We start from the raw sequence: 23,983 nt of genomic DNA, 5'->3' as shown, positions 1-23,983 counted from the left end.
AAAATAGGGGGTTGATGGTTAAATGAGTGCAAGGAAAAAAATGAAGGGTTGAAGCTGGGATGAGTGTGGCAGGGTAGAAGCTTGGGTTCCCGTAAAACACGTTTTTTCTAGGGAATTCCCTAGGGACATGTCGGGCAAAAATCCCTCCACCCGGGCCTTAACGGAAGACTTCAGCGTTGAACACTGTTTATTAGTTAGTGACATCACTTGTTACTGTTACTAGCCGTGTGAAACACAACTCCAGTAACAGTACCAACCTCTACTTACCAAATCTAAAATGCACTAGAAATCACTATTACTGGACTTGTACTGTTCCCTGGCGGAACACACCCTTTGACGAGTGATTCATTGCGAGGGCTACGGAACTACGCCCAGAGAGCCCGTACGTGTAAGTAAAACAGGTCGCGAGCCCGTGAGTGTCGATGATTTTCAGAGCCCGTGCGTGTCGGTAATGTTCAGAGTCCGTGAGTATGGATAAGACAGAGCGCGAGCCCGTGAGTGTCGGTAATTCGAGGCGGTCGTGAGTGTCAGAAAGGTAGGGCCAGTGATTCTCTATATAACTGGATAGACTATCCCTATGCCCCCACTACGCCGACACTGAGGCAGTACCACTGAAAAAAAGATATCGTTTAAAAAAAAAACTTCCGAGGGACCCATAAATCTCCACATTTCAGACGATTCTCAATCGTTTGAGTATCCATTTGCGTGACAATTTTTCCCGAATTCGTTTAACAATTTTTCGAATTTTTTAGAGTAAACTCATTTTTCATTCCGTCCATCGGTTGTTTCTTGATCATACCCCCACTCCGCTTTATATCAAATGTTTTCCACGTCACGGTTTCCTCGAATTATCGACACTCGGTTTCACGCTGTGCCGAATTATCTACACTCTGGGGCTCGCGCTCTGTCTTATCCATACTCACGGGCTCTGAACATTATCGACACGCACGGCCCTGAGAATTATCGACACTCATGGACTCTCAACCTGTTTTACTTACAGGTACGGGCTCTCGATCTGCTTTACTTACAGGTACGGGCTCTGACCCTGTTGAAAATTTTGTACAGGCGCTGGCAATCTGCCCTATAATCTCTGATGCCAGCTTCCAACAATTTAACTGAGTCATTTTTGCATTAAAATCTATCTGCATCTCAATTTTCATAAAAAAATCTCATCGTTGCTTCGATATATGGGAATACTACCTTAATCGCTGCGTAACATGATGATGAAGTGGACAACAATTTGATTTTTGAGAAATAATGTCTTCGCCCTTGAAAAATTAATCGATTGAAAATTTTACTTCTACGGTAATGTTACATAGCCACTGAAGGAACAAATTTTACCAGATATAGTCCTTAATTGCAACCTCCCGGTTGCGACAGGAGATCTCTGAAAAATTTTCTTGTAGGTTTTCCCGCTGCGAATCAAACTAATCACATCGTTACCGCCATCCCTCAAAAAGCATTGTTTATTTTTTCAAGCTCAGATAACATATTTCTGTTTTTTTTTATTTTATAACGGTGGAGAACATGGCTTTATAATATTTCTTAAATTTTTTTAGATATTTAATAGGTTAATCCTTCTTCAAGTTTTATCTTCCACCTTTCCTTCAGAATTCTTCTCACGTCTGGTTTTTCGGCCGTTTTTTAAATTTTTGTTTTTGCTTTTTGTTTGCTCTAGAATTATAAAGTTTCATGGATTAATAAAATTCACATTCAGACGGTAATTCCTTCCTTGAAGGTCTTTTATTCCGATCATTATACTCGGGAGAGTTCGACCACTGTTTAAACAAGGATAAAATTAAAAAAATACACAGATAAAAAGTTATCTTTGCCGATCATTGCGCAAAGGTCGATCCACAAGGCATTACTTTTTACATGCCCTTATTGAAAGCGCATTGAATTGACACAATGTTATATAATTTTGATCACCTAAATTTTTTGGCTCGTAGCGCTTTAACTTTTCATTGTCGGTAAATCAGTGATGAAACTATGTTCGAGTATAATGAATTTTGGATCTTTTAGAGGATACTCACTCGTAACGTAATCTCTTTACTCCCTTTCTGCCGATGTCTGTCAGATCTGAGGCAAAAGATGATTTTGCACGTTTCTTGGGACCTAAAATGAAAAACATTATGAGAGGCAAATGGTGGCTAAATAGATACTGGTGAATAGCTAACAAATAATTCACGCAGTTCATTAAAGGTGTACACTTAATATCTATTAACATGTTAACATTTGATGAAACCGAATCGCCCTTCAACAATGACTAATCTCTTTTTCCGGTACCGACAATGTTCATAGATATTTTGCCTTTAATAAAATCAGAACTGATACGAAAAAAAAAATATTTCGTTATTTTTTCACAAGTGATTGAGCCTCGTTTTCGCGGACTACAAGTACAGTATAATTCCTGTCCAAAGTGCAATCTTTCGCCAAGTTAAAAGAAAAAGTATCAAAACTTTCTAATATATCAAAATCAATAAATTCCTAAAAATTTTCGTCATCGGAACTCGAACCTGCGTTATTGGGACAGTTTGGTCATTAGGGCCAGTACGCTGACGACAAACCCATTAGGCTTCTTCACTTTCTCAAGTATATTTTAATCGACTTACCATTGTATTGTCGCATTCCTCCATTTTCAATAACTGTCCTAATTTTCTTCAATTTTCCGCTTTTTTTGGCAGCCCTCGCCTGAATCTCCGCCACCTTATCTAATTCCTTATTCGCCCTTTCCTCCACCGAATTCACATCCTCTTTTGTTTTTCTCCTTGTCTGCCGCTTGCTCTCTTGTACCAGATTCCTCTCCTTTTTTCTTGTGAACTCGACTAGTCTTGAACCTTTCTTCGCGAAATTTTTCTCCCTACAACATTGGAACCAACCTCTGGTCTCCTGATTCTTATTCTTCAAGGATCTCTCCGCCTTCTTCGCCTGGTTCTCCACCTTAGCAAGTTCTCTTTCTATTGTCTCCTCTTCGAGAATCTTCTCCACTGACTTTTCCAGCTCTTTTAGCCTCTCACAATATTTCTCTACAATATCTGACGCAATAATCCTATTCTTCACTGGATTATTTGCATGTCTGATTACACTTTTAACGAGGCCTCTCTCATGCTCTCCAACGAGACTGACAGAGACCCCAGCCTTGCCAGCTCGCGCAGTTCTTCCAACCCTGTGGATATAATGCTGAATAGTAGCTGGCATGACAAAATTAATAACGGTTTTGACTCCACTAATATCTAAACCCCTAGCCGCAACATCAGTGGCCAACAATACATCAATCTCCTCTTCCTTAAACTTTCTCAGGTTTTCTAATCTCTGGGGCTGCGACAAATTTCCATGTAATTCCCCCACCTTGATCCCCAATAATCCTATAAGGATGTGAAGTCTATGCACCTGCTTCTTTGTCTGTACGAAGACCATTACATTATTATGAAAAGTTCTGCAGATCAAGGCAGCTAGAATAGCTTCTCGATCTCCTTCTCTCTCCCTTCTAATTCGTACAAATTCCTGACGGAGATTGAAGGCTACATCCTGATTCGACCCTACAAACACTTTAACAGGTTTGTCCAAAGAGACTGCGGCAAGATCATTCACTTCTTCTGTCATAGTTGCTGAAAACAGAATTGTTTGTCTGGTTCTTGCGCATTGTTTCACTATATGTTTCATCTGTTCTGCGAAGTACTCATCCAGCATTTTATCAGCCTCATCAAGAATAAGGATCTCGATGCTATTGAGAGAAAAAGTTGGAGTGTTTGTGAGATGATCGATCAATCGTCCTGGGGTGGCTATGACGATGTCTGGATTTTTGCGGAGAATTGCCTCTTGGATTTTCAGGTCTAGACCTCCAATAGAGAGACCTATTTCGATAGTCGTATATTGGGAAAGCTGCTTGGACACTTGGTAGACTTGAATCCCCAGTTCTCGAGTGGGGACTAGGATGAGAACTCTGGTGACTGCTGGACCATCTCTAGGACGATAGAGAAGACGCTCCAGAGTAGGCAGCATGTAGGCAGCGGTTTTACCAGTTCCTGTAGCAGCACATCCGCAGATATCTCGACCCATCAGAGCTACGGGAACCGTTGCTGCTTGAATTGGAGTCGGGGAAATGAAATTCATGGTTCCTATAGCTTTTAGGAGAGGCCGTGATAGGTTCATCTGGTAGAATGAAGCGTAAACGTCGACGGGTGCGCATTCCTCGAACTCCATCATCTCGGGTTGTTTTAGGAATTTCTTCTTGCCCTTTGACGTCTTTGTTTTAAAGATGTCCTTGCGGAAATCGTCATTGAAGATGTACGGATCCCCTTCTTCATCCACTTCTTCTTTGTTTTCTGCATGTGACGGATCCGTAGTGTGTAAACCATTATTGCCACGTATTCTTTTAATTTTATCGTCCAGCTTAGTTTTTGCTGTGCGTGTTATATATTTATTTAGGTCGTTCCAAGTATCGTAATTGTAATCCGCGTCATCAGAGAGAAAGTGAAATCCACTGTCAAAATCCTTGTGTTCTTTTTTCTTCTGTTTTCGAGGCTGATACTGTAAGAAGACATTTCAAGATTGAATTATAAGGAGTAAAAAACGCGACGTGTTTGCAAAAATTGTGAAATAGTGAAGAACTGAACAGAAACGTGAATATTAAAGGTGGTTGTAATTAGTACGGTGAGATGTCGTTATAACTAATATCAAAATGAGACAGCTTTCGTGATCTTGCTTTAATGTTTTAGAACTTTTTTGAAAAATCCGGCGGAGCAAGAATGAAACCACATGGAATTTTATGTCATTAGTATGTCATTACGGTAGTATTCCGCTATATCGAAGCAACGATGAGATTTTTATGAAAATTGACATGCAGATAGACTTTGATGCAAATATGTAATGGTTCAGTTGAATTTTTGGATGCCTGGATGGGCCAGAACCATAGTTATTAATTTTTTTAATTGTTTACCATTAACATTGAGTCTTATGGCAGTTCACGGTTTTTCTTTAGTTTTGAAAATTCCAATGATGAGTTTTTCATGAAATTTTTTAAGCTGTAAGTGCAGATGTTAAAGAACATTTTGCGCGTCGAAAAATCATAATTCATGTGCTATAAATGTGGAGATTAGATTAAACGCTACTCAGGGTAGGTGATGTCTCATTACAGAAATACAACACGGACATTGAAACACATCACACAGGCGTGTGAGCCGTTGAGCAATGATGTCAAACCAAATTACCACGCTAATCAAAGTCATCAGTACTCTAGCTTGATTCATGATGTAGCGGGAATACTACCTTAAGCAAAACTCAGAGCTTTTGGCATACTAGTCTGATCGTGATATTGATGTCCATTCATAATGCCCCCCTTTTTCTTTATCTATGCATTTTTTTTTCAATTATTGATTCATTATCATTATAGTGTACAGTATTTCACCTCCATGGAGTGGGCAAGCGAGGAGCACATACTGTGGTTGATCTCAAGTTCTCCCACACTTTTACACCACATTTTGAAATTTGCATACGTTTTGCAATTTGCAATCAAATTGTTTGTTAACATTTTCAAGTTAAAATTAAAACTTTCAAATCTTATGTTGAGACTTTCAAATATTTCAAATTTGAGCTGCCACATGCCCCAATTTGATAATTCCAAATAGGAAATTAAGTTCTTAGCAAATTCAAATTAAGGCGTACTTTCAGATATTAAAAATCTTGAAATAAGATATATTGTTTTTGGGTGTATGATACGGACGATTTTCATATTATCGATCATAGTGGAATCTGACTTACGTTGTTATACTGAAGTCAGCATAAGTTTTAACATTGATTTTAGGAGTGGGGGACATGGTTACAAGTGGTAACTACGTGGAGTGGGGGTACCCAGAGAAGTAAAAACTTATGCTGACTTTAGTATATTAACCTCACATGTTGGCGGTGGGCTATACAGAGGCAGTTTTTTTTGCACATCATTGATGTGATACCGATTTGCATCTCTAGTCATGAAGGACTTTTCCGTGGGCTACTCGAAACGCGTGATAGATTTATATATTTGAATTTTAGTCCATATTTATACCCTTTCGGGTTTTTTTACATTTTATTCCTTTCCACATTCCTACCACAATTACACCGAGAGTCGACGGGAAAACCTCATGGGAAAAAACCTTGATCAGGTCCAGTCATTCGGCTCGAGGCTACCGCTCGGACGATGAAACTGTGTAAATTAGAGCGTTCAAATAGTAGCTTATGCTAAGAGAATTATAATATAATGGTAATGTAAACAAATTTAATGGCATAAAAACCATTGACATCCTCCAAACCGGAAATGGAACGCTAGTTCTCCACCTGCCAACCTAGCGCTCTAACAGTTAGAGTCTACGCGCAGTGATAGCAGTGATAGATTCATATAATTTTTTTTATTTCTTTGATAACGGGTTCTAGCCACAGCTTTTGAACAACTATGCAGTTATTACTCTAATATTGATGATAATTAAAAGGTCTTCGATTTTATGCCAGAATTTCAATGATGAATGATACAGAACTATCACTGTTATGTCAAACCAATGGCGTCAAACCTTCTGCTGAAGGATATTTTGTGGATTAGTCTTCATTCAATGGGCTCAGAGCTTGTGATCCATTTGTATACTTTCCCTCTTGAATAATCATGCAAATCATTTCATTAACCCTATCTATCCTATCTATAAATGGTGATAAAAATGAATTGCGTTCCCCACAGTAAGATTTCGGAAATGGGAATCTGTTTCTGAGTGTGGATAGCCGAAGTGGTACACGGAGAGTAAAATACTCGAAAAATTAAGGAACTTATACATAATCGTAGGATGATCTTGCTTTTCGGCGAAAGGCACTGAAAGTTATGTAAAAATTGCCTCATCACCTATATCAAGTAGGAGAAAAGATATTTCGAAAACTACAACATCGATTAACCTGAAACTGTAACTCAAAATGCTCTGAAGTAATAGCATTTGGGTGCTAAACCTCGAAAATTCTAGCCATGTATTTCTAGGGGACATGCGTTCATTCTTGCCGTTCTGTGACATTACATTTCTGCGAGTTACGTCGTACTGGCTGAAAGATTTTGGGCTGACTGCACCTATACCTTTTCATGCATAGAATTTTTTGTCAAAAAACATAACATAACCAATAGTTTCAGAATTTTTACTCAAAATATACACAGTTCAGAGAAAGTTTATTGGATGAAGGAGTTCAGAAAGTACTGCAATATAATTTTTATTCCATGAACTATAACATACAATATGTATATGCTATATGGGTCAATACGTACGTCCTCTTCTTCATCCGAGTTGTCCGAGAAATTCACTATGTCTTCATCGTTTTCAATTGTCTTAATTAAATCGGCCATTTTTCTCACTTATAAATTATCATTTGCAGTAATCAACTTTGTACAAATCCAACCAATAACTACAGATTCGATATGGTGTTAACCTAATGGTGAGCCTGTATTGTTCGTAGTACAGCTCACTGCAAAGCACATGGCAAAGTATTTTTACTTTACTAGCGCCGCCCCGGCCGCAAGCGGCCGGTGCGTTGATCACTATGTAGTTTTCTATGAAAATAATTTTTTTATAAAAAAAAAAACAAAAATAAATTAGGTTATTAATTATATATTGGTTATTCATTAGATCATATCCGTTTTTATCTTTGTTTGTCTTAATTGAATAAAATAAAATAGAAATATTCGGATATTGCAATTGGCCTTAGCTAAGAAAATAAAAAGATCTTTAATTACATTGTTCTTGACATAAAATTAAATTCCAATCATTTAAAAACATGTATATCTATTCTATCTGCGTAAGGAAATTTTTTCGAGATTAATGAAAAGTTTTAATGAAAAATAAAATAAACTTAAAAAATCCTATATTCCTATTCCTATCCTATATAAAAAGAGAGATGGGCCATTAATCGAACATGGCGGATTTCATGGAGATAATCGATTGTAACTATCCTATCCTATATAAAAAGAGAGATGGGCCATTAATCGAACATGGCGGATTTCATGGATCCTATATAAAAAGAGAGATGGGCCATTAATCGAACATGGCGGATTTCATGGAGATAATCGATTGTAACTATTCTCGATATATCGATCATGGGAATTTTTCATATGGGCATGAGCATAACCAATATCATAAGCGCATGCGTATAACAAGCAGAGTATACCTGAGCTTCAATTACTAGCGCCACTGTGTCAGAATGTTTATATTTCATAGGAACGGGAATAATAAATAAATTTTTGAAAATTTGTATGTATAATGACTTGATAAGACACAACACGACTAATTAATCAGTGTATTATTTCAAATCACAAGGACAAACTTTTGAGAAAATTGGGATTGACCTCAGACGAGATATTTTCAATCATGGACAACTTTATGTCGCATTATCACGGGTACGTTCTTGGGACTCATTACGAATATATTTGGGGGATCAAAGAGAATCCAATTTAGTGAAAGACTATGTTTATAGAGAATTATATGATTCAATAATTTGACTTGACGTAGAATGTTTGGTTAACGTAGAAAATTTAAGTGATTAACAGTTTAAAATGAGCTTAAAATCGTCTCTTTGTGATACACTGATTAATTAGTCGTGTTGTGTCTTATCAAGTCATTATACATACAAATTTTCAAAAATTTATTTATTATTCCCGTTTCTATGAAATATAAACATTCTGACACAGTGTAGTAACAAATTGTTGGGTGCTGATAAGAGGTAACTTAAAATCACTTTTCAATGTAATTGCAAAATAATCGAAGGGTTTTTATTATTGTATGCCAGGCACGATATTATTATCATGTCAGCCAAGAATTGAAGAAAAAAAATTTGTCACATTCATTTAAATCATCATTTTCAGCAGTGATCAACACCGCGGCCGCGGTGGCGCTAGTGAAAATATACTCCGTATGAATTTAGTCGCTCATGTGAGTCCGCCATGCATTGCCCAAAACTGACCGGAGAATGTGCGCCGCCATATTCAACATGGCGATGAGCATAAACCATGATCACGTGATCAATGAGACTACGCCATGACAGTTTTCACGGGTGAATCTTACCCCCGGGTACTTACCCGACAAAAGTCAGTAATTCGAAAAACGCAATTATGTACTCGATTGTACATCGTTAGTACATGATTGTACCTATAAAATTTTTGTTTGTACATCAACTGATTAATTAAAAAAAATTAATTAAATTTCGGCATGATCTTAGCCGACAACAAATTAAACATTGATCAATAAAACCAAATTAGGGGTGTTTTCCGAAGGAAATCGTTTGTACATTACGAATTTCATGTTTTCGTCGTTTGTACATTGATTGTTAATGAGTTAAATCCATTTGAAAAATCATGGTTTAAGTTGCGCGTCTCTATATTATCGATTTCTGCTCTTTGTTCTGTAACTAAATGGGTTTTCGCAGATCCTATCACTGCTACTCGTTAATGTATATAGGGGGCAGTGCGGTAAAATGGAGGCTCATGACTTTTTTCAAATGTTTATAAATTAGGAACAAATTGAAAAATTGAGCTCCATCTAAGGGATTCATAAAGGAGAAGGATTTTACTCTCAATTGAACCAAAATCCAATTTTGATTTCCTCAAAATTATGGTTAATGCATTTCCATACGATTAATTCGAATGTAAGGACATTCCCCAATCATGCTTTTCAATAATACTCCACTCCAAAAATGACTCTCCACTGCACTCCGAAATGAAGCTGGTGGCTAAAAATGAATTGTCCCCTCTCACCACGGCCCCTCTCACCTGACTTGTTATGACGTAGATGCGCGCAATATTTCTTTCAATGAAAGTTTGATGGAGAATCCACATTTCAATAGTACCATTCCTGTTAGATTCAATGTTTATACTCGTAAAGCAAAGAATAATGCAATAAAAACCCATTTAAACACAGAACAATGCGCAGAGGTCGATAGTATAGGAACGCGCAACTTAAGCCATGCTTTTTCAAATGGATTTAACTCATTAACAATCAAGTGCAAACGACGAGAACATGAAATTCGTAATGTACAAACGATTTCCTTCGGAAAACACCCCTAATTTGGTTTTATTGATCAATTTTTAATTTGTTGTCGGCCAAGATCATGCCGAAATTTAATTAATTTTTTTTCATTAATCAGTTGATGTACAAACAAAAATTTTATAGGTACAATCATGTACTAACGATGTACAATCGAGTCTATAAGTGCGTTTTTCGAATTACTGACTTTTGTCGGGTAAGTACCCGGGGGTCACATTTAGAACATTCTCCCACTACTGTTCGGCCTCCTTACTCTATTCTTTATGGTTCGGCCTCCTTACTCTATTCTTCATGGTATCAACTGTATCTCAAACTCTGGCATCAGAATGGCTGCGTGTATTGCAATAATTGGGAAAGAAGTGAGTTTTCATTGGATCTGTTTTCGTTTTTTTGCGTAATCTATAGGTATGGAGTGAAAAGTGATACCTCTCTGCAAGTAGTTCTGCAGCATAAATATGATCAAAAATTCTAGTTTTAATTAGATTGCGATTATCAAAATTCCGGATTATCTAAAATTATTGTCAAGTTCTGCAATGTCAAAATTCCAATTGATTCAGTCAGTTCAAGTGATAAACTCACTGCCACGTTAAATCAGGAATTCGATACGGATTAATTTGATAATTTTATAAATAATGAATATCGCCCATAATCAACAGTCATCGTTTGAATGGAATAATGAAATCTGCATTTGATATCGTAATATAACGTAAAAATATGATACGATAGGAACCTCGACCTCTCCCTTTTTTTCCCTTATTAGCAATATAACTCACTTTATAGTTCACTTTGGTCACATATACATTAATTGACTTTTTATTTTGTTCTGAAAAACTTTTGCGGACCCAACATTAAAAGAAAACAGTCCTAACATTACACTCAGAAAAACATATTTTTACCAAATATTTATTTACATGAGAGAATTCCCGTTTCCAATGTGTATTTCTCCAGCCCAGCAATCGAAAGACGATTCTAATTAGATTTTAATTATTATGATCATATTGCTCTCGAGGATGATTATACTGGATATGACGTTAGGTGGTTTCCTCCAATGGTGGTTCATTTTCAATAGTTTTATTTTAAAAATTTTCAATATTTTTAAAATGCTTTGGAGACGAGCAAAAAGCTCATTTATAATAACTGTCGACGACAAATAAAAAGTAATTTCACAGACAATTCACTTAGGGCCAGTTATTCGGTAAGTTAACCGTGTGGTGAAAGGTGAGTTAAGACCCTACACCGCTGGGCTCCGCCAATCAGGGATTTTAACTTTATCGTCAACCAGAATTAATTTATAGAAAAACTGGCCCATAATTGACAGAATAATCTACCAGATCGATGTAATGGTTGCAATTGAAAAGTAATGGAGACACCATGGATACGATTCGACTGGAGAAAAGCGGTAATTAATGAATCATACTTCTCTCGAGTGAACAGATATTTGTCAAAAATATATTTCGGCACTCATTAGGAAATATACGATCGTGCCATAGGTGCGCAGAATCATGCGATCCTAACTTGAACTCTGGGCGCTATGTATAAATCCATAATTACGCACTTGGTATGTAATATATTAATCTTTCGTAGCATATGAGTATCTATTCTATACTATATTATTTTCAAAGTCACTTCACAATTTTGGAAAATAAGAATAGTTTCACCATTTTTTAAGAACCTATTCTATCCCAAAGGTCCATGTTGCGCTGGAACTATTTTCGGCAACTTCATTTGAACAAGTTTTTTTGACGTAAAGTTTTTATCTGTTCTTAATGGAAATTAATGTTACCAGAATTCTGCAAAGTACATAAAATGTGCCTCTCAGAGAATCGCCCTACAGTTTCACTATAAGATTCACACATCGATTGATATAATAGAGGAAAAATTGAATGTAGGGAACAAAGCAGCAACTGACAGCCGTGAATTATTCTTGGGACTTCTCTATTCCACAGAAGAACACAAAATGTATGTACCGCATCTACCTCTTTGTTATCAATTTCCTTCATTCAATTTTATTTATTTTTTCAGATTCGGATATGCTCCAAATACGAAAGTCAAATTTGTAGTGGTCTTGCCATCTTCAAATGCATCTTTTCGAGATAATGACGTGAGAATGGTAATTCGATATCGCTTATTTGGTCGATAAACAGTGAACGAGTTACGTGAGCAGCTATCCTCATGTCATCCATCGATTCCACTCAATGATATAATGAATTAATAACGTTGAATCCAAATCGCATCGATGAAAATCCGAAGATTCTCTTTTTCGGTAATTAAGTAGTAGATCCCCAAAAAGAATTGTCCCCTGTTCGGAGACGGAGGAACTAGGGTAACTAAAAAAAAAAATTCGATAAAAACACAAATTAACACCGGCAATCAAATAATCCATTCATCTTGATTTGATTGGAGGTTTTTATAATTGCCCGGAATACTCTGACTCGCCCTCCCCCGGCACTTTCTGTTTACGTTAACACGCTGCATGAGTAGAAAATATTCAATATAATTTTATAGAATAGGTGCAGAGGTGTAGCGGTGCTAATACTCATTCAGTTTCATAGATTTTATAGGATGTCAATGCATTCTAATAACTGATCTTTCTCCTATTCGAATCATCAAATAAAATAATTACTATTTATGGTATGCCAAAAAAGCAGGTGTCCATTTTATTCCAAACTTTTTTTTGAATTTTGAAAGAACAAAAAAATGAGGGAGAAAGGGTTAATTTAACTCCAATCTCTTTGAATTTCCATAATATCGCATTTACCCTAGGTATTCATATTATCTCATATTTTGTCCAACTCTCTTTTTGAATTGCTGCAATCTAGTTGAATTAATATTTGAAATTGTATTGCTTTGGTAGTTTCATACACCAACTTTGCGGGCAGTATCTACTGAAAAAGTGGCAAGTGTGAAAAAGTGTCAATTTCGTTTGTTAGACCGTATATCACCCATCTTTATAACCCTTTCCAATATTCGTTTTCTCAGTATTACATCTTCTCTGTAGTCTCTACTTTATCGTAATAATATAGCGCAAAACTCATCTTTCGATTGTTTCTTTTTAATAGCTTCTTTGCTTTACCTCATGACCGCGTATATTACTGTTTGTTCAAGTGTAGATGAATATGTAGTATATTATATATTACATATACGCTAATTCAGGGTTGAGCAACCTCTGCTCTGAGAGCAAGACATGCTCCCAACCTCTATTAGTGCGTAAAAGGGGTAGACCCCGTTATATCGGGTGATTTACGACAATGTCAGGCAAATCTTCAGGTAGTGGAGCCTCGTGAGCCCGATGAGCCCAGGTTGCCGGGCTCTGGTCCAATCAATTCATCGTCCCTCGACACTGATTTCTAAGAAGTCTTATGCTGGTTCGTCTTTTAATATTCATTTCAAGAGACTGTTCGGCGACTGGCTGTTCGGCAAGATTCTTCACAGTTTTAACTTTCAGGCAAACTTATAGGCCGTTTTCTTTGCCGTTCTTTATTTCCATTTCTCGAGGACTTTCTTTAATGTGTAATTTAAAACTGATTGGGGTAAATGGCTAGTTTAGTACCGCAAACCATTCTAAATGTTCTATAGTGAAGTGCGTAAAACATTATACTTTTGCTCAACTTCGTCATAACAAAACAAGGTCCCGTTCATTGCACAAAATTAATCAACATCACTAATCGATTTTTTCCTTCTAAGATGAACTTTTTTCAAAATAATTTCTCGACCATATTACGTTTTGGAAAAAAAAGTCGAATTGGGAAATTGATAAAAAAAAAAAAATAATTTTTCAAAGAAATGCAAAGTCAATGAATCTCAGTTGAAATTGAATAAAAGATTAGAAGTCTATGATTTTATCCGGAGACAGCACAAAAAAATAACAGAATATGTAGAAAATTATTTTATCTCATGAAACGAATCTTCTGCTATTTTGCTAGAATAAATCCAGAAATCTATTCAAACCACCCATTTACATCTCCCAGTCGAATACGTGGACTCGCGGAAGTTAGTGTTGTATATATTTTTAACTCTATTCCAGAATAAAAATGGTAGAATGGAGGAAAATAATTGAAAAAACTGATATTGGATTTATTCATGCGAGAAAGATTACAAAGTTTCAAAACACCCCAAAATTAATTAACAAATTTAATGTAAGTTAATAATCTCAGCGTTCTGGAAAGAAATACGGTATGATTGATATTTCGTACTACCGTTATTGGTTAAGCATCGGCAATAATCTCAACATATAGCGTACGGATCTATACGTTCCTTCAATTGACAAAACTTTCCAATGTTTACACCAATAGAATTTGCACAACTTACATGAGAATAATTCGCTGTTACTCGTCTACCACCCGCTTCTAATGATTTTTTTAACAATCTTTTTTGTTTACAGATGTTCAGAAAACTTCATCTAGCATATTCGAATGCAGTTTGCAATCCATTTTACTTACCAGGGGATGAAATAATATCTAAGTAAGAATTTGAATCTTCCTGCCTTATTTCGCTAATGTTAATAATTAAGTTTTTAATCACCAAATTTTTTCACAGAACATTCGATTCATCGGTGAATGAAATAATGGAATTTGAATGATGTCTTATTCTAAAAATATTCTACGTTTATGTGAACAATATTATTTATAATTCCCGTTGGCATAAATGATTTTCGAAAACATATTCCACTATTTGAAGTATTTTTTTCATTATTCATTTTATATATCGTTTGGTTGAGAAATCCAATATCCCCATGGTATGAATTGTTCCCCATCGCTTTCTCTCCTTTCTCCTCTAAAAACTTTAATTTTGACTCGTGACATTCCTGTCGAATCGAATAATTACTTAATTTTTCATTTCATGTTAAAGGTGCAAATAATATTTGAAGATTATAATTACCAGCTTTAACATTGGCTCGCTGATTCTTCTGAGTTTTCTCCTCTTGAGCTTGTAAAAGAATACTCAGCGATAGAATGCAGATCACTGCCAACTTGAAAAGAAAACATTAGAATCAGTGTTCCATAGTCATCGTTATTTTCTGTAAAAGATAAAAATACTATATTGTCCAACTAAAGCGTTATTCCTGACTGAACTGGATTTGCACCCGTTTTGCCCAAAATTTTTTTCGTAATATTTGCAGTGTTAAGGTCGTATTTGGGTTTCTCAAAAGCTGACGAAGAGATCTCAAGTTTCTTCCAATTATCGGAAAAAAATATGAACTTTGTATGCAGGAATGAAGACAAGCAATCAATACACAATTCAAAAGTTATATTTTACCAATGCCTTCATGTTTCACACTAATGATTCACTAATCCTTTCTCACCTAAAGTGAATCTTTTATATAAATCACATGTAGAGCGGAACAAATTGTCCTATTAAACCAAGACCTCTATCTTCACTTTGAGAAAGCATTTCAGATCGGACGGCCCTGGAATTTGAATTATCTATGCTAGTCCAACCAGCAGCGACACGAAATGTTTTAAAATCTGTTGGCAAATCTTACATTAAAAAATACATTGTTTATTCAATAAATTGAGATATTTAAATGTCGCTGCACTTTTATTTACATAAATGAAATAAATTTGGCTGGTTCATTATTCTCGATCAAATAATGCCGTAGAGATAGTCTCATTATAAATCAAACCAACAATTTTCGCCTTGATTTTCCTTTGAATAATTCTCTTCCTTCCTTTGAATTACATGGTATGGTATAATGGTATGAAAAAAAAAAATAAAAATATCATTGTCATACTAAAAAAATACGAGATTTATCAAAAATTGTGAACAGTGTCGAAACAGAATGTATAATTTGGAATAAATTCGAAAAAGGCGAGCGGTAATTGCTATGAAATTTTTTTTGTATTAAGTTATTATAGCAATTAAATTAATAACATGTCTGATAATGAATGCTTATTCGGACAATTTTTTGTCACATTTAATCGCTTTTTTTTATAAGACGTCAGATTGCACTGAACATTACAACATTATCATTATTATTCTGAATTTTATTCGGATACTGGCTGACGAGAAATGAGAGTGATGAGTTGCAAGTAAGAATGAGAGCGGGTGTGGCGGATGGGATAATGTCGAGATTTTGGGTGATTGGAAAGAGGAGGTTTGCCATTAGAAGAGGAGATTATGCCAGAAATGATTGGAGAAGAAGGGTATGGCTGTTTGATGCGTTAGCGTGAGCAACGATGGGGTTGGAATTGATGTATGAAGATAGAAGCGATGGAGGATAGTTTTATTAAGCGGATGTTTGCAGTGAGCAAAGACTGTCCAGGGTATATGGTCAGGGACGAGATGTCTGAAATTTTGGGCGGAAGTTGAGTGGGAAGGGACACGTGGTAGTCGAGGAGTGTCTCAGAGAGTTAGACAGAAGCGAAATTGATGTAAGCTTAGTAAATCGGTGAGAGTGAGCAAAACGATGAGGGATGAATGGAGAATGAAAGAGAGGACTGAATGGGACGATGTAGAAGGAGAGATGGTGGAAAAGGAAAGGCTAAGGTCCAAGTATAACAGAGGGTACAAGTTCATTAGGACGACGGACGAGGTGTCGGATTGCTTGGAATCTATGAAGACGAGAATGAACGCGCGCCATTCGATTTCGTTATGTTGATGATAACATTGCCAATTAATCAATGACAAAACGAGTTTTATTCGGAATGACCAATGAGAACGAGGGTTACGCGTTAAAAATCTTACCATATAGAGACACCTTTATTTATTTTCCATCTCTGGTAACAATTGAAGCAACTAATGATAGAACCCGATAGTATATTGCTCACCTAGGGAGGAAAAGTAGACAAGTCCTTCCCATGTGCAAAATTTTTGTATGCACGTGGGAAATGCTTGTCTGATTATCCTCCCGAGGGTTGCATACGATTTTTCTGTCGATATGCGGCGAAAGTGACGTTTCTAACCGAACGAAGTGAGGTTAGAATGTTCACTTTCGGCGCATGTAGGCAGAAAAAAATTTTCTATCACTCTTGCACCTTTCGATCTTTCCCGTTCCATCCCATGTAAGTTTTTACAAAACGGCCACTCATTGGGGGGACGTCGGAGACGGCTCGACAGTTTCAGAAATAAAAAAAAACGTGGAATATACATCGTGGGAGGAAATACAGAAAAAAAAATCAAATCGATTGACCGTTTGGTTTACGGAATATAATTATCGGAAATTCATAAATTTATATAATTGAAAATAGTTAATATGGAAAATATATAGTTATGCTTTAGCTATCCATGCACAATGCAATCAATCAAGTGAGACTATATACCGCTAAAAGATTGTGTTCTAAACTGGCCCGTTTTACAGCGGATAAACTTTTTACAGAGACTGTCGCGCGACAACCACCTTAAATTACGTTTTTCCGTTTGTTCGACAAATGCGGTACAGGGGGTAGAAGAGTGCTTCCAAGTCTTTTGTTTCATAAAAATTTAAAATTATGATAATTATTACCTCAAAACATTGAAATGATAATCAAATTGATTTGATTGATTCCCAATACTAATTTTTAATTCGTTAATTTCGTGGTAAAAATTGGAAATAAAAAATCGAAAATTGATCGTTTAAGAATAAATTCCAAATTTGAACTTTACAAGTTTTCATTTTCGCTTCGGAATGGAAGCCTTCTATTTGACCGATTTTTCGATTCTCTGATTTCAATTGCAAGTTATATAGAATGTTATGAAACGTGAAAAAACGATGTTTTTAAATCATGTCTGTATGGGTCCGTTGGAAAATTAGGAATTTTGAACATTAATTGCAAGAAAATTCTCCATAAATACGGTGAAATTTATAGCGAAAAATTCAAGTTTGCAACTTATGATAGCTATTATCAACCTTTAAAAAAACTTTTACTTTGATCCGCCATCTTTTGTAAATTTTCTTTTTCCTTCATATCTCAGCATTTATTGCAAGAATTTCATTCTTTTCTTAAAATAAACGTCTCAGTGGGTCCTACCTATTAAATTTTTGTATACTTGTAGCTCTTAGCCTATTATAAAAAGGACAAACATGGAAACTATTGATATCTCGAAAGTTTGGCATGCTTATGCCTTATTGGTTCAGTCATCTGAGGCGGCTATTTTTAATTCAGAACTCATTTAATTTTTAAATTTTCAATCATGATTTTTATAATTACAGCACGCTATAGCGTGCATTCGGTCTCGTAACATAAAAGGTTCGTATTTTCAATGGGTGCAATCGGCCAAGCAGTTCCAGAGATATTACACCCTTTTCGTGAATGCATTTCCTTGAATATCACATGAACCACTCACGGATTTCAATTTTTGTTCAGAATACTCATCTGTGGGCACCATACAAAGCTATAAATATATATATATCTGTTCACATAAAAATCGCTAGATATTGCCACATTTTCGTTTTTTTGTTCCGAATGGAGGCATCGCAATTGTTTGATTTTTCAATTCCCTCATTTTACCTGAAAATGATATGGAATGGTCGGAAACGTAAAAATACGAAGTTTGAGGGCGCCTGGGTCACGGCCCCCTCTTGAATTATCGGCATACTCGGGTTCGCGCTCTGCCTTGTCCATACCCACGGCCTCTGAATATTATCTACTTAACCCTTAATTAAGTCCAATTAAGCCTTAACCAAGTCCAATTAACCCTTAACCAAAATCTTCGAAAAAGTATCAGGGGGGCATGAGGAGGTATTGCTCCCCTGATCCTTTTTTGAAAATTTTGGTTAAGGATTAATTGGACTTGGTTATTGGCGCCCTCCCTCTCTTGGGGTGTGGTACTACGATTACGCTGGGGTCACTCAAACCCCCACAACTGAGCCTCTACTTTAGTCAATCCTCTTTGATTGAACCGCTGCCGTTGGCGTTCGCAAATCTCTCCTATAATTTCTGCGAAAAGACTGAAAAATAACAGTGAAAAAAAAAAGTTTGATCATTGCAATTGTAATAACTTAAGATTCTGAGGTATGACATTTTTTTTTCATTAATCTGGTTTAAAATAGTTTTTATCTTTGATATTTTCGAGATGTTCAAGAGGTTCACTCACCTAGTCCTTGGAAAAAGAGATTATGTAAGAAAATTTATAGGTTGTGTCCTCGCTCCGTAACAAAATATCGGAAAATGAATCAATTTTCCATGGAATTATACAATTTAGACTTTTACACTCCGATACGCATATCAGATTTGTACAGTAATGAACGTCGTCAACGTCATTGATTCCACGATGGAAATTCTTAACTGCTTATTTTTGACTTAGCACCTAGTCACATTACACACAGTTATAAAAATTTAGAGGTAAAGCTCGGAATTAAATTTTATGCAAAACAATCTGTAGGAGAAATGATCATCGTATAATTGTAGTCATAAATATTGAAGAAATTTCCACCGCAACCAATACAACGTAAATACTGGAGAAAACTGCCTGGTCCGTCCTGAGTTTCTTTAAACCTTATTCTTATTCTCCTACTTTCACATAAAAACATTGTTAAAATATAGCCGAGGAATGTAAATGATGGATACTTGGCTTTATTTGCACAGTATTTATCACTGCATTTAAAAATTGTTATAACCTACAAAGCCATGAAAGCCCCTCCCAACCACTAAAATCAACCCCTTTCAAATGCACCTTTTCTTGACAATAATCTATACATTCAAAAATCGTTAATATGACTACAAAAGTCACACAGGTTTTTCCAAATACATAAAATGAACATATGAATGCACAACAGAATGTAATATACTAGAAATGTAAATACTGTCTCTCTGCAACTCAGTCCAGGCAGTATAAAAAATTATGTAGGTCTTATCTTGGTATAATAAAAACAAAATTATTTAAAAGCTACTACTACCTATGAAATAAGCAGAGTTGAGAAGAATAGATGAACTTATTCCCATCGAACTCTCCACGCTCTTTGATTTCTCTTCTTTTTACTCATTTTTTAATGCTTAGTGTATGTTTTTTTGTATTATTGCAGAAATGAGTGCAGTTCTTCCTAAACCTCAACTTCGAGGGTTCCTCGCCAAGAGGATAAAATTCCATCTGATTGGAGCCACATGCACTAGTCTGGGTGCTGGACTCCTTTTCAAAATTTTCTATGTTGATCGAAGGAAGAAACGAAATGCTGAATTCCATAAGTAAAATAAATTCACAATTGCTATTTTTGATTTTTCCAGCTTCCTAAGAATATTAAAAATAATTCAATTTTTTTTGTGCATTTCTTCTAATTTCGGTAATTAGCACGAGGCTGATTTTTATAATTTAATTGTTTCAGGACGTATGATCCAGAGAAGCACTTCAAGGTAATGCAGGAAAACGGTCTCCTTGAGTCAGCACCTCTCTGAAATCTTCATCAAAATAAAATAATATTAAAAATATAATGAAAATTATGTAGTAATGAAAAGATTAATAAGCTTGCAATTTTGAAATAATTTGCAAAATCCAACCGTAAGATAGAATCATTCAGCTACTAATTAAAAAAATGGTTTAGAAAGAATTGACGTCTAATATTATATCGACGAAATTAAACCCGGCAAGGAGAAAGGATTTCATGTCATAGGTGCCTGTAATCAGGTAGTTCTAACCTCACTTCGCACGGTAGAATCGCAAATTACGGGCCCAAAGCACTCCCTCAAGTCAAAAACTCCATCACGCACATCTGGCATAATACGCTATTCAATGCATATCCTAAAAGTAAAATTTATGTCACTTGGCCCGCCCTAACCTCGTACTTCTAACGCCTTAGGGAGGTAAGTGGCCGCTTATCGCCTTACTTTTTATTTATTTTCCTAGCGCACTAAAAATGCTCGATTGGTCAGACCTTGTAACATAAACTAACATATGTCACACACGGCCTGAAAAACAATTTAGCAACATATTTTCGGCGTTGATTTTGATTAAATACATTTCCAAAATGACTTTCAGTCCTTGTAACATAATACTAATTCATGTCACTCGGCTTGCCGAGTAAATACACTAAACGAAAAGGTTGAAAATGCTTGTCAAGCCAGGTTTATTAACAACTTGATAATATTTAATTATTATTTTCGAAGCAATATTTAATTTTCAAGGAAACTATGGAAGGTACGAATTTTCTTTTTTTTATGTTGATCAAAAACAACCAATAATCAATCAAAAAAATAATAACAAAAGATGCAATAATTGAAGGAATGTTTCCATTACAAAAATTCAAGATGTTCCTTTTTCATTTTTCCGACCACCAAGTTTATGCGGAATATCCGCATTATTTTTTACTACTAGGGCATCATGGGCCCAAAGGGGGTGCAGCCATAAACTTTGTAGCCTGGGACAATTTTGCCTAATAGAGGTCGGCAGCCGGAGTAGCACCGAGAGTGGAGGTTGCCCACCTTTGCTCGAGAGAGATAAGTCTTCGTTTATCGCCTGTCTATTACTTACCTCCCTTGGGCAATAAAACACTTAGTTGGATGGGCCCCGTAGTATAAAGTAACATATGCCACATGGTTGCCCTGAAGCCACGGATTCTAATTAAATATGTTGCTAAAATAGCTTTCAGCCCTTGTAGCATAATTTACTATAACGTCACTCGGCCCGTCCTAACCTGCCATAGGTGCTACACGGAGAGAAAAATACATCATTATTTCGTCTGAGTCCATTCAAAAATTAGTGTGCTATTCACCAACCCATGGGACCAAACCGTGGTCAACAAAAAATTCGGATGTGGCGCCCCAATTTTTAAGGGAGTCTCACGGAAAAGTAGCGTAAGTTCTTCAAAAATTAGGGTGCCACATCTGAATTTTTCGGGTGGGTCATTCGAATTTTTTGTTGACCACGGTTTGGTCCCATGGGTTGGTGAATAGCACACTAATTTGTGGTAGAATTTTTTCTCAGTGTATAGGGCCATGGGTGCCCAGGGGAAGAATTCTGCGCGCTTTATGTCAGCGTCATATCCTTAGCAGATGATAATTGAATAATTTATAATTGACTTTCTCTATCGTTAGGAAATCATTTGGACATATTTAGAAAATCATTTTCGATATTTGGAAATACAAATATTAATTAATATTGATTATTGCAAATTGCACGTATATTTAGCAGAAGTATCAAATAATTTTACATTTGACCTTATCAGTCGACGTAAAATCATTTGGATAATCGATTGATTCTACAACTAATGTTTGGAAATGGTTATTTCATTAATAATCAATAATTTATCATAAAAGTAGAAATCGCGCGCACTTGTGCGCATGCGCAAGGGGAACAGGGGTTATTGCAGTGGGTAAAGAAGTTAGTGCTCATAAAAATTGCTTATTTATTCATGATAATACGTTTGTTGAACATCGAGGTGTACATTTTATGGTTTTTTCGCGTAACAAATTTGCCCTCAGGTCACTCCGCTCCTACAGATCAGTTGTTCTTTTGCTTGGGGGGCGAAATTCCGGAAGTTGAGCCATCCACGGAGGGCTGGAGGCGTATGACCTCGCCGGAAAACTTCAAGTCCATTCCTACTGGAGTCTGAACAAATTATAAACCAATTTCAATAGTTAATTCATTAAATAAACATTCTTGAATTGGGAGAATGATTAATTGAATGGAGTAATTCATTTTTACCGTTGAGATGATGAATTTAACTTTAACTAATTAATTAATTTATTACTTATTACTTACGATGTATTTATTGTTTTATCTTCTGTTAGATGCCAAAAACTATGACTCCTTATCCTCGAGCATTGTTCCTGAACGGTTATCTGAAAAAAAAACATGAATGAAATTACTGCACAGACAATTTTTATAATAGCATTTTTTAGTTATATTGTTCAACTCCATTGAACTCTTTTCCTTTGGTGTAATTAGTTTGTAATTAATTATGATTATTAGCACTATTTTCTTATATGTTGAGGGAAAAAATTGATGAAGAGAGGTTTAATTCAACATATTGAAATATGCCAACCATTGACGAAATTTCTCGACAGCAGAAGTTAGCTCACCATCCTATTATGTATTTGTAACTATTCGGACCCTGTCATCTTTCATTTCGAGAAAAAGATGTTCGCTTGCTATTTCTACATTTTTCGAAACGCGCATCCTTTTTGAAATCACAAGCACGTGGGTGAATTCTTTATTAGTCTAAGCCAAAGTCCAAATGACGTTAACAGATAATCAGGCTTGTACTCATCGACTAGAAAAAAAAATCCGAACATACAGAGGAATATAAATATTTTACTTAAAAAAAAATCGATTGTATGTATATATAGGCGTAACGGAAAAAATAAGACTCGAAATCATTTGAAACCAATTATATAGTGCGATCACTTCGCCGTCTTTTTTAGCAAAAAAATATAATTAAATGAGAACAAATATGTTTCTGTGAATGAATTTAGGATGAATAAGCCCTCATAATTAATTAAATTACCTGAGATTGAATACAGCTAAATACAAAAAAACTCTGCGTTTTGGAGCACTCCGAAACGAAATAAGTCAGCTGTAGCATAGAACATGGCAGCCCCCCTCCAGTCACAAATGAGCTTCACCGACTCGGAAACCCTTTTTTGAAATTATGTAGGTAATGGGTAATTGTATAACCATAATTATTATCTATCAATCACCTACGAACGATTTTGAATCGATTCATAGGTTGTGGAGAATTTTATCAATAAATTTATTGGGAAAAGGGGCATGCTTCCGGATAATTTGTAAAAAAATTAATTAAAAATCGTATATTGTTTGTCAAACAATAATTTATGTCTATCATTGACTCGCAAACCTTTATCTATCGATCTGAATAGCTCAGTTGTTCAATTCATTAATATGAGTAGTCAACTTCCCAATTTCTAGGGCACTGTGCATTTGGAAGAAATATAATTTTTTTATTAACTTTTCAAACTTTTTTCTTCATAAATATTTAGGTGGTAATTTGGTGGAATTTAGGAGAACATAATTATAATTTGGGAGTAATTAGTTGTTGTTTAATAGATTTTTCCTTTTTTACAATAATAATGAGCAGA

At 35.7% G+C, this 23,983-nt stretch overlaps 3 protein-coding genes across 8 annotated transcripts; 2 read left to right on the top strand and 1 right to left on the bottom strand.

The window, feature by feature from the left end:
* Nucleotides 1-1,436: 1,436 nt before the first annotated feature.
* Nucleotides 1,437-7,508, bottom strand: Rs1 (Dead-box helicase Rs1). Its single transcript, XM_011298419.1, has 4 exons — nucleotides 7,271-7,508; nucleotides 2,613-4,530; nucleotides 2,034-2,115; nucleotides 1,437-1,674 (listed from the first exon to the last, which is right to left on the bottom strand). The coding sequence occupies exons 1-4, from the start codon at nucleotides 7,346-7,348 to the stop codon at nucleotides 1,620-1,622; spliced, it is 2,133 nt and encodes a 710-aa protein (XP_011296721.1). The 5' UTR covers nucleotides 7,349-7,508; the 3' UTR covers nucleotides 1,437-1,619.
* A 1,509-nt stretch (nucleotides 7,509-9,017) lies between these two features.
* Nucleotides 9,018-14,699, top strand: LOC105262696 (trafficking protein particle complex subunit 2-like protein). 6 transcript variants are annotated; one of them, XM_011298413.1, is made up of 6 exons: nucleotides 9,018-9,048; nucleotides 10,259-10,396; nucleotides 11,927-11,996; nucleotides 12,060-12,147; nucleotides 14,419-14,498; nucleotides 14,574-14,699. In XM_011298413.1, exons 1-6 carry the CDS (start codon nucleotides 9,033-9,035, stop codon nucleotides 14,614-14,616), a joined length of 435 nt encoding a protein of 144 aa, XP_011296715.1. In that variant the 5' UTR covers nucleotides 9,018-9,032; the 3' UTR covers nucleotides 14,617-14,699. The 6 variants fall into 6 exon arrangements, with proteins under 6 accessions (XP_011296715.1, XP_011296714.1, XP_011296720.1 ...); XM_011298416.1 differs by lacking the exons at nucleotides 9,018-9,048; nucleotides 10,259-10,396 and adding exons at nucleotides 11,220-11,436; nucleotides 11,528-11,595 and having other exon boundaries at nucleotides 11,824-11,996; XM_011298415.1 differs by lacking the exons at nucleotides 9,018-9,048; nucleotides 10,259-10,396 and adding exons at nucleotides 11,220-11,436; nucleotides 11,506-11,595 and having other exon boundaries at nucleotides 11,824-11,996.
* A 4,132-nt stretch (nucleotides 14,700-18,831) lies between these two features.
* LOC105262695 (cytochrome c oxidase subunit 6C-like) lies at nucleotides 18,832-20,496 on the top strand. The gene is made up of 3 exons (XM_011298410.1): nucleotides 18,832-18,967; nucleotides 19,978-20,137; nucleotides 20,275-20,496. The coding sequence occupies exons 2-3, from the start codon at nucleotides 19,980-19,982 to the stop codon at nucleotides 20,342-20,344; spliced, it is 228 nt and encodes a 75-aa protein (XP_011296712.1). The 5' UTR covers nucleotides 18,832-18,967; nucleotides 19,978-19,979; the 3' UTR covers nucleotides 20,345-20,496.
* The last annotated feature ends 3,487 nt before the right edge of the window (nucleotides 20,497-23,983 follow it).

This window comes from Fopius arisanus, unplaced genomic scaffold, assembly GCF_000806365.1.
Source record: "Fopius arisanus strain USDA-PBARC FA_bdor unplaced genomic scaffold, ASM80636v1 scaffold00010, whole genome shotgun sequence".
Lineage (NCBI taxonomy): Eukaryota > Metazoa > Arthropoda > Insecta > Hymenoptera > Braconidae > Fopius > Fopius arisanus.
This window is presented reverse-complemented; position numbering and strand designations above follow the sequence as displayed.

Coding starts and splice junctions, on each gene's coding strand:
- LOC105262696 (XM_011298412.1), top strand. CDS start 10,301: ATGGTTCGGCCTCCTTACTCTATTCTTCATGGTATCAACTGTATCTCA. Junction 10,397..11,823: donor TTGCAATAATTGGGAAAGAA/GTGAGTTTTCAT, acceptor TAATGTTACCAG/AATTCTGCAAAGTACATAAA. Junction 14,499..14,573: donor GGGGATGAAATAATATCTAA/GTAAGAATTTGA, acceptor ATTTTTTCACAG/AACATTCGATTCATCGGTGA.
- Rs1 (XM_011298419.1), bottom strand. CDS start 7,348: ATGGCCGATTTAATTAAGACAATTGAAAACGATGAAGACATAGTGAAT. Junction 4,531..7,270: donor ACTCGGATGAAGAAGAGGAC/GTACGTATTGAC, acceptor GTCTTCTTACAG/TATCAGCCTCGAAAACAGAA. Junction 1,675..2,033: donor GTAAAGAGATTACGTTACGA/GTGAGTATCCTC, acceptor TTATAATTCTAG/AGCAAACAAAAAGCAAAAAC.
- LOC105262695 (XM_011298410.1), top strand. CDS start 19,980: ATGAGTGCAGTTCTTCCTAAACCTCAACTTCGAGGGTTCCTCGCCAAG. Junction 20,138..20,274: donor CGAAATGCTGAATTCCATAA/GTAAAATAAATT, acceptor TAATTGTTTCAG/GACGTATGATCCAGAGAAGC.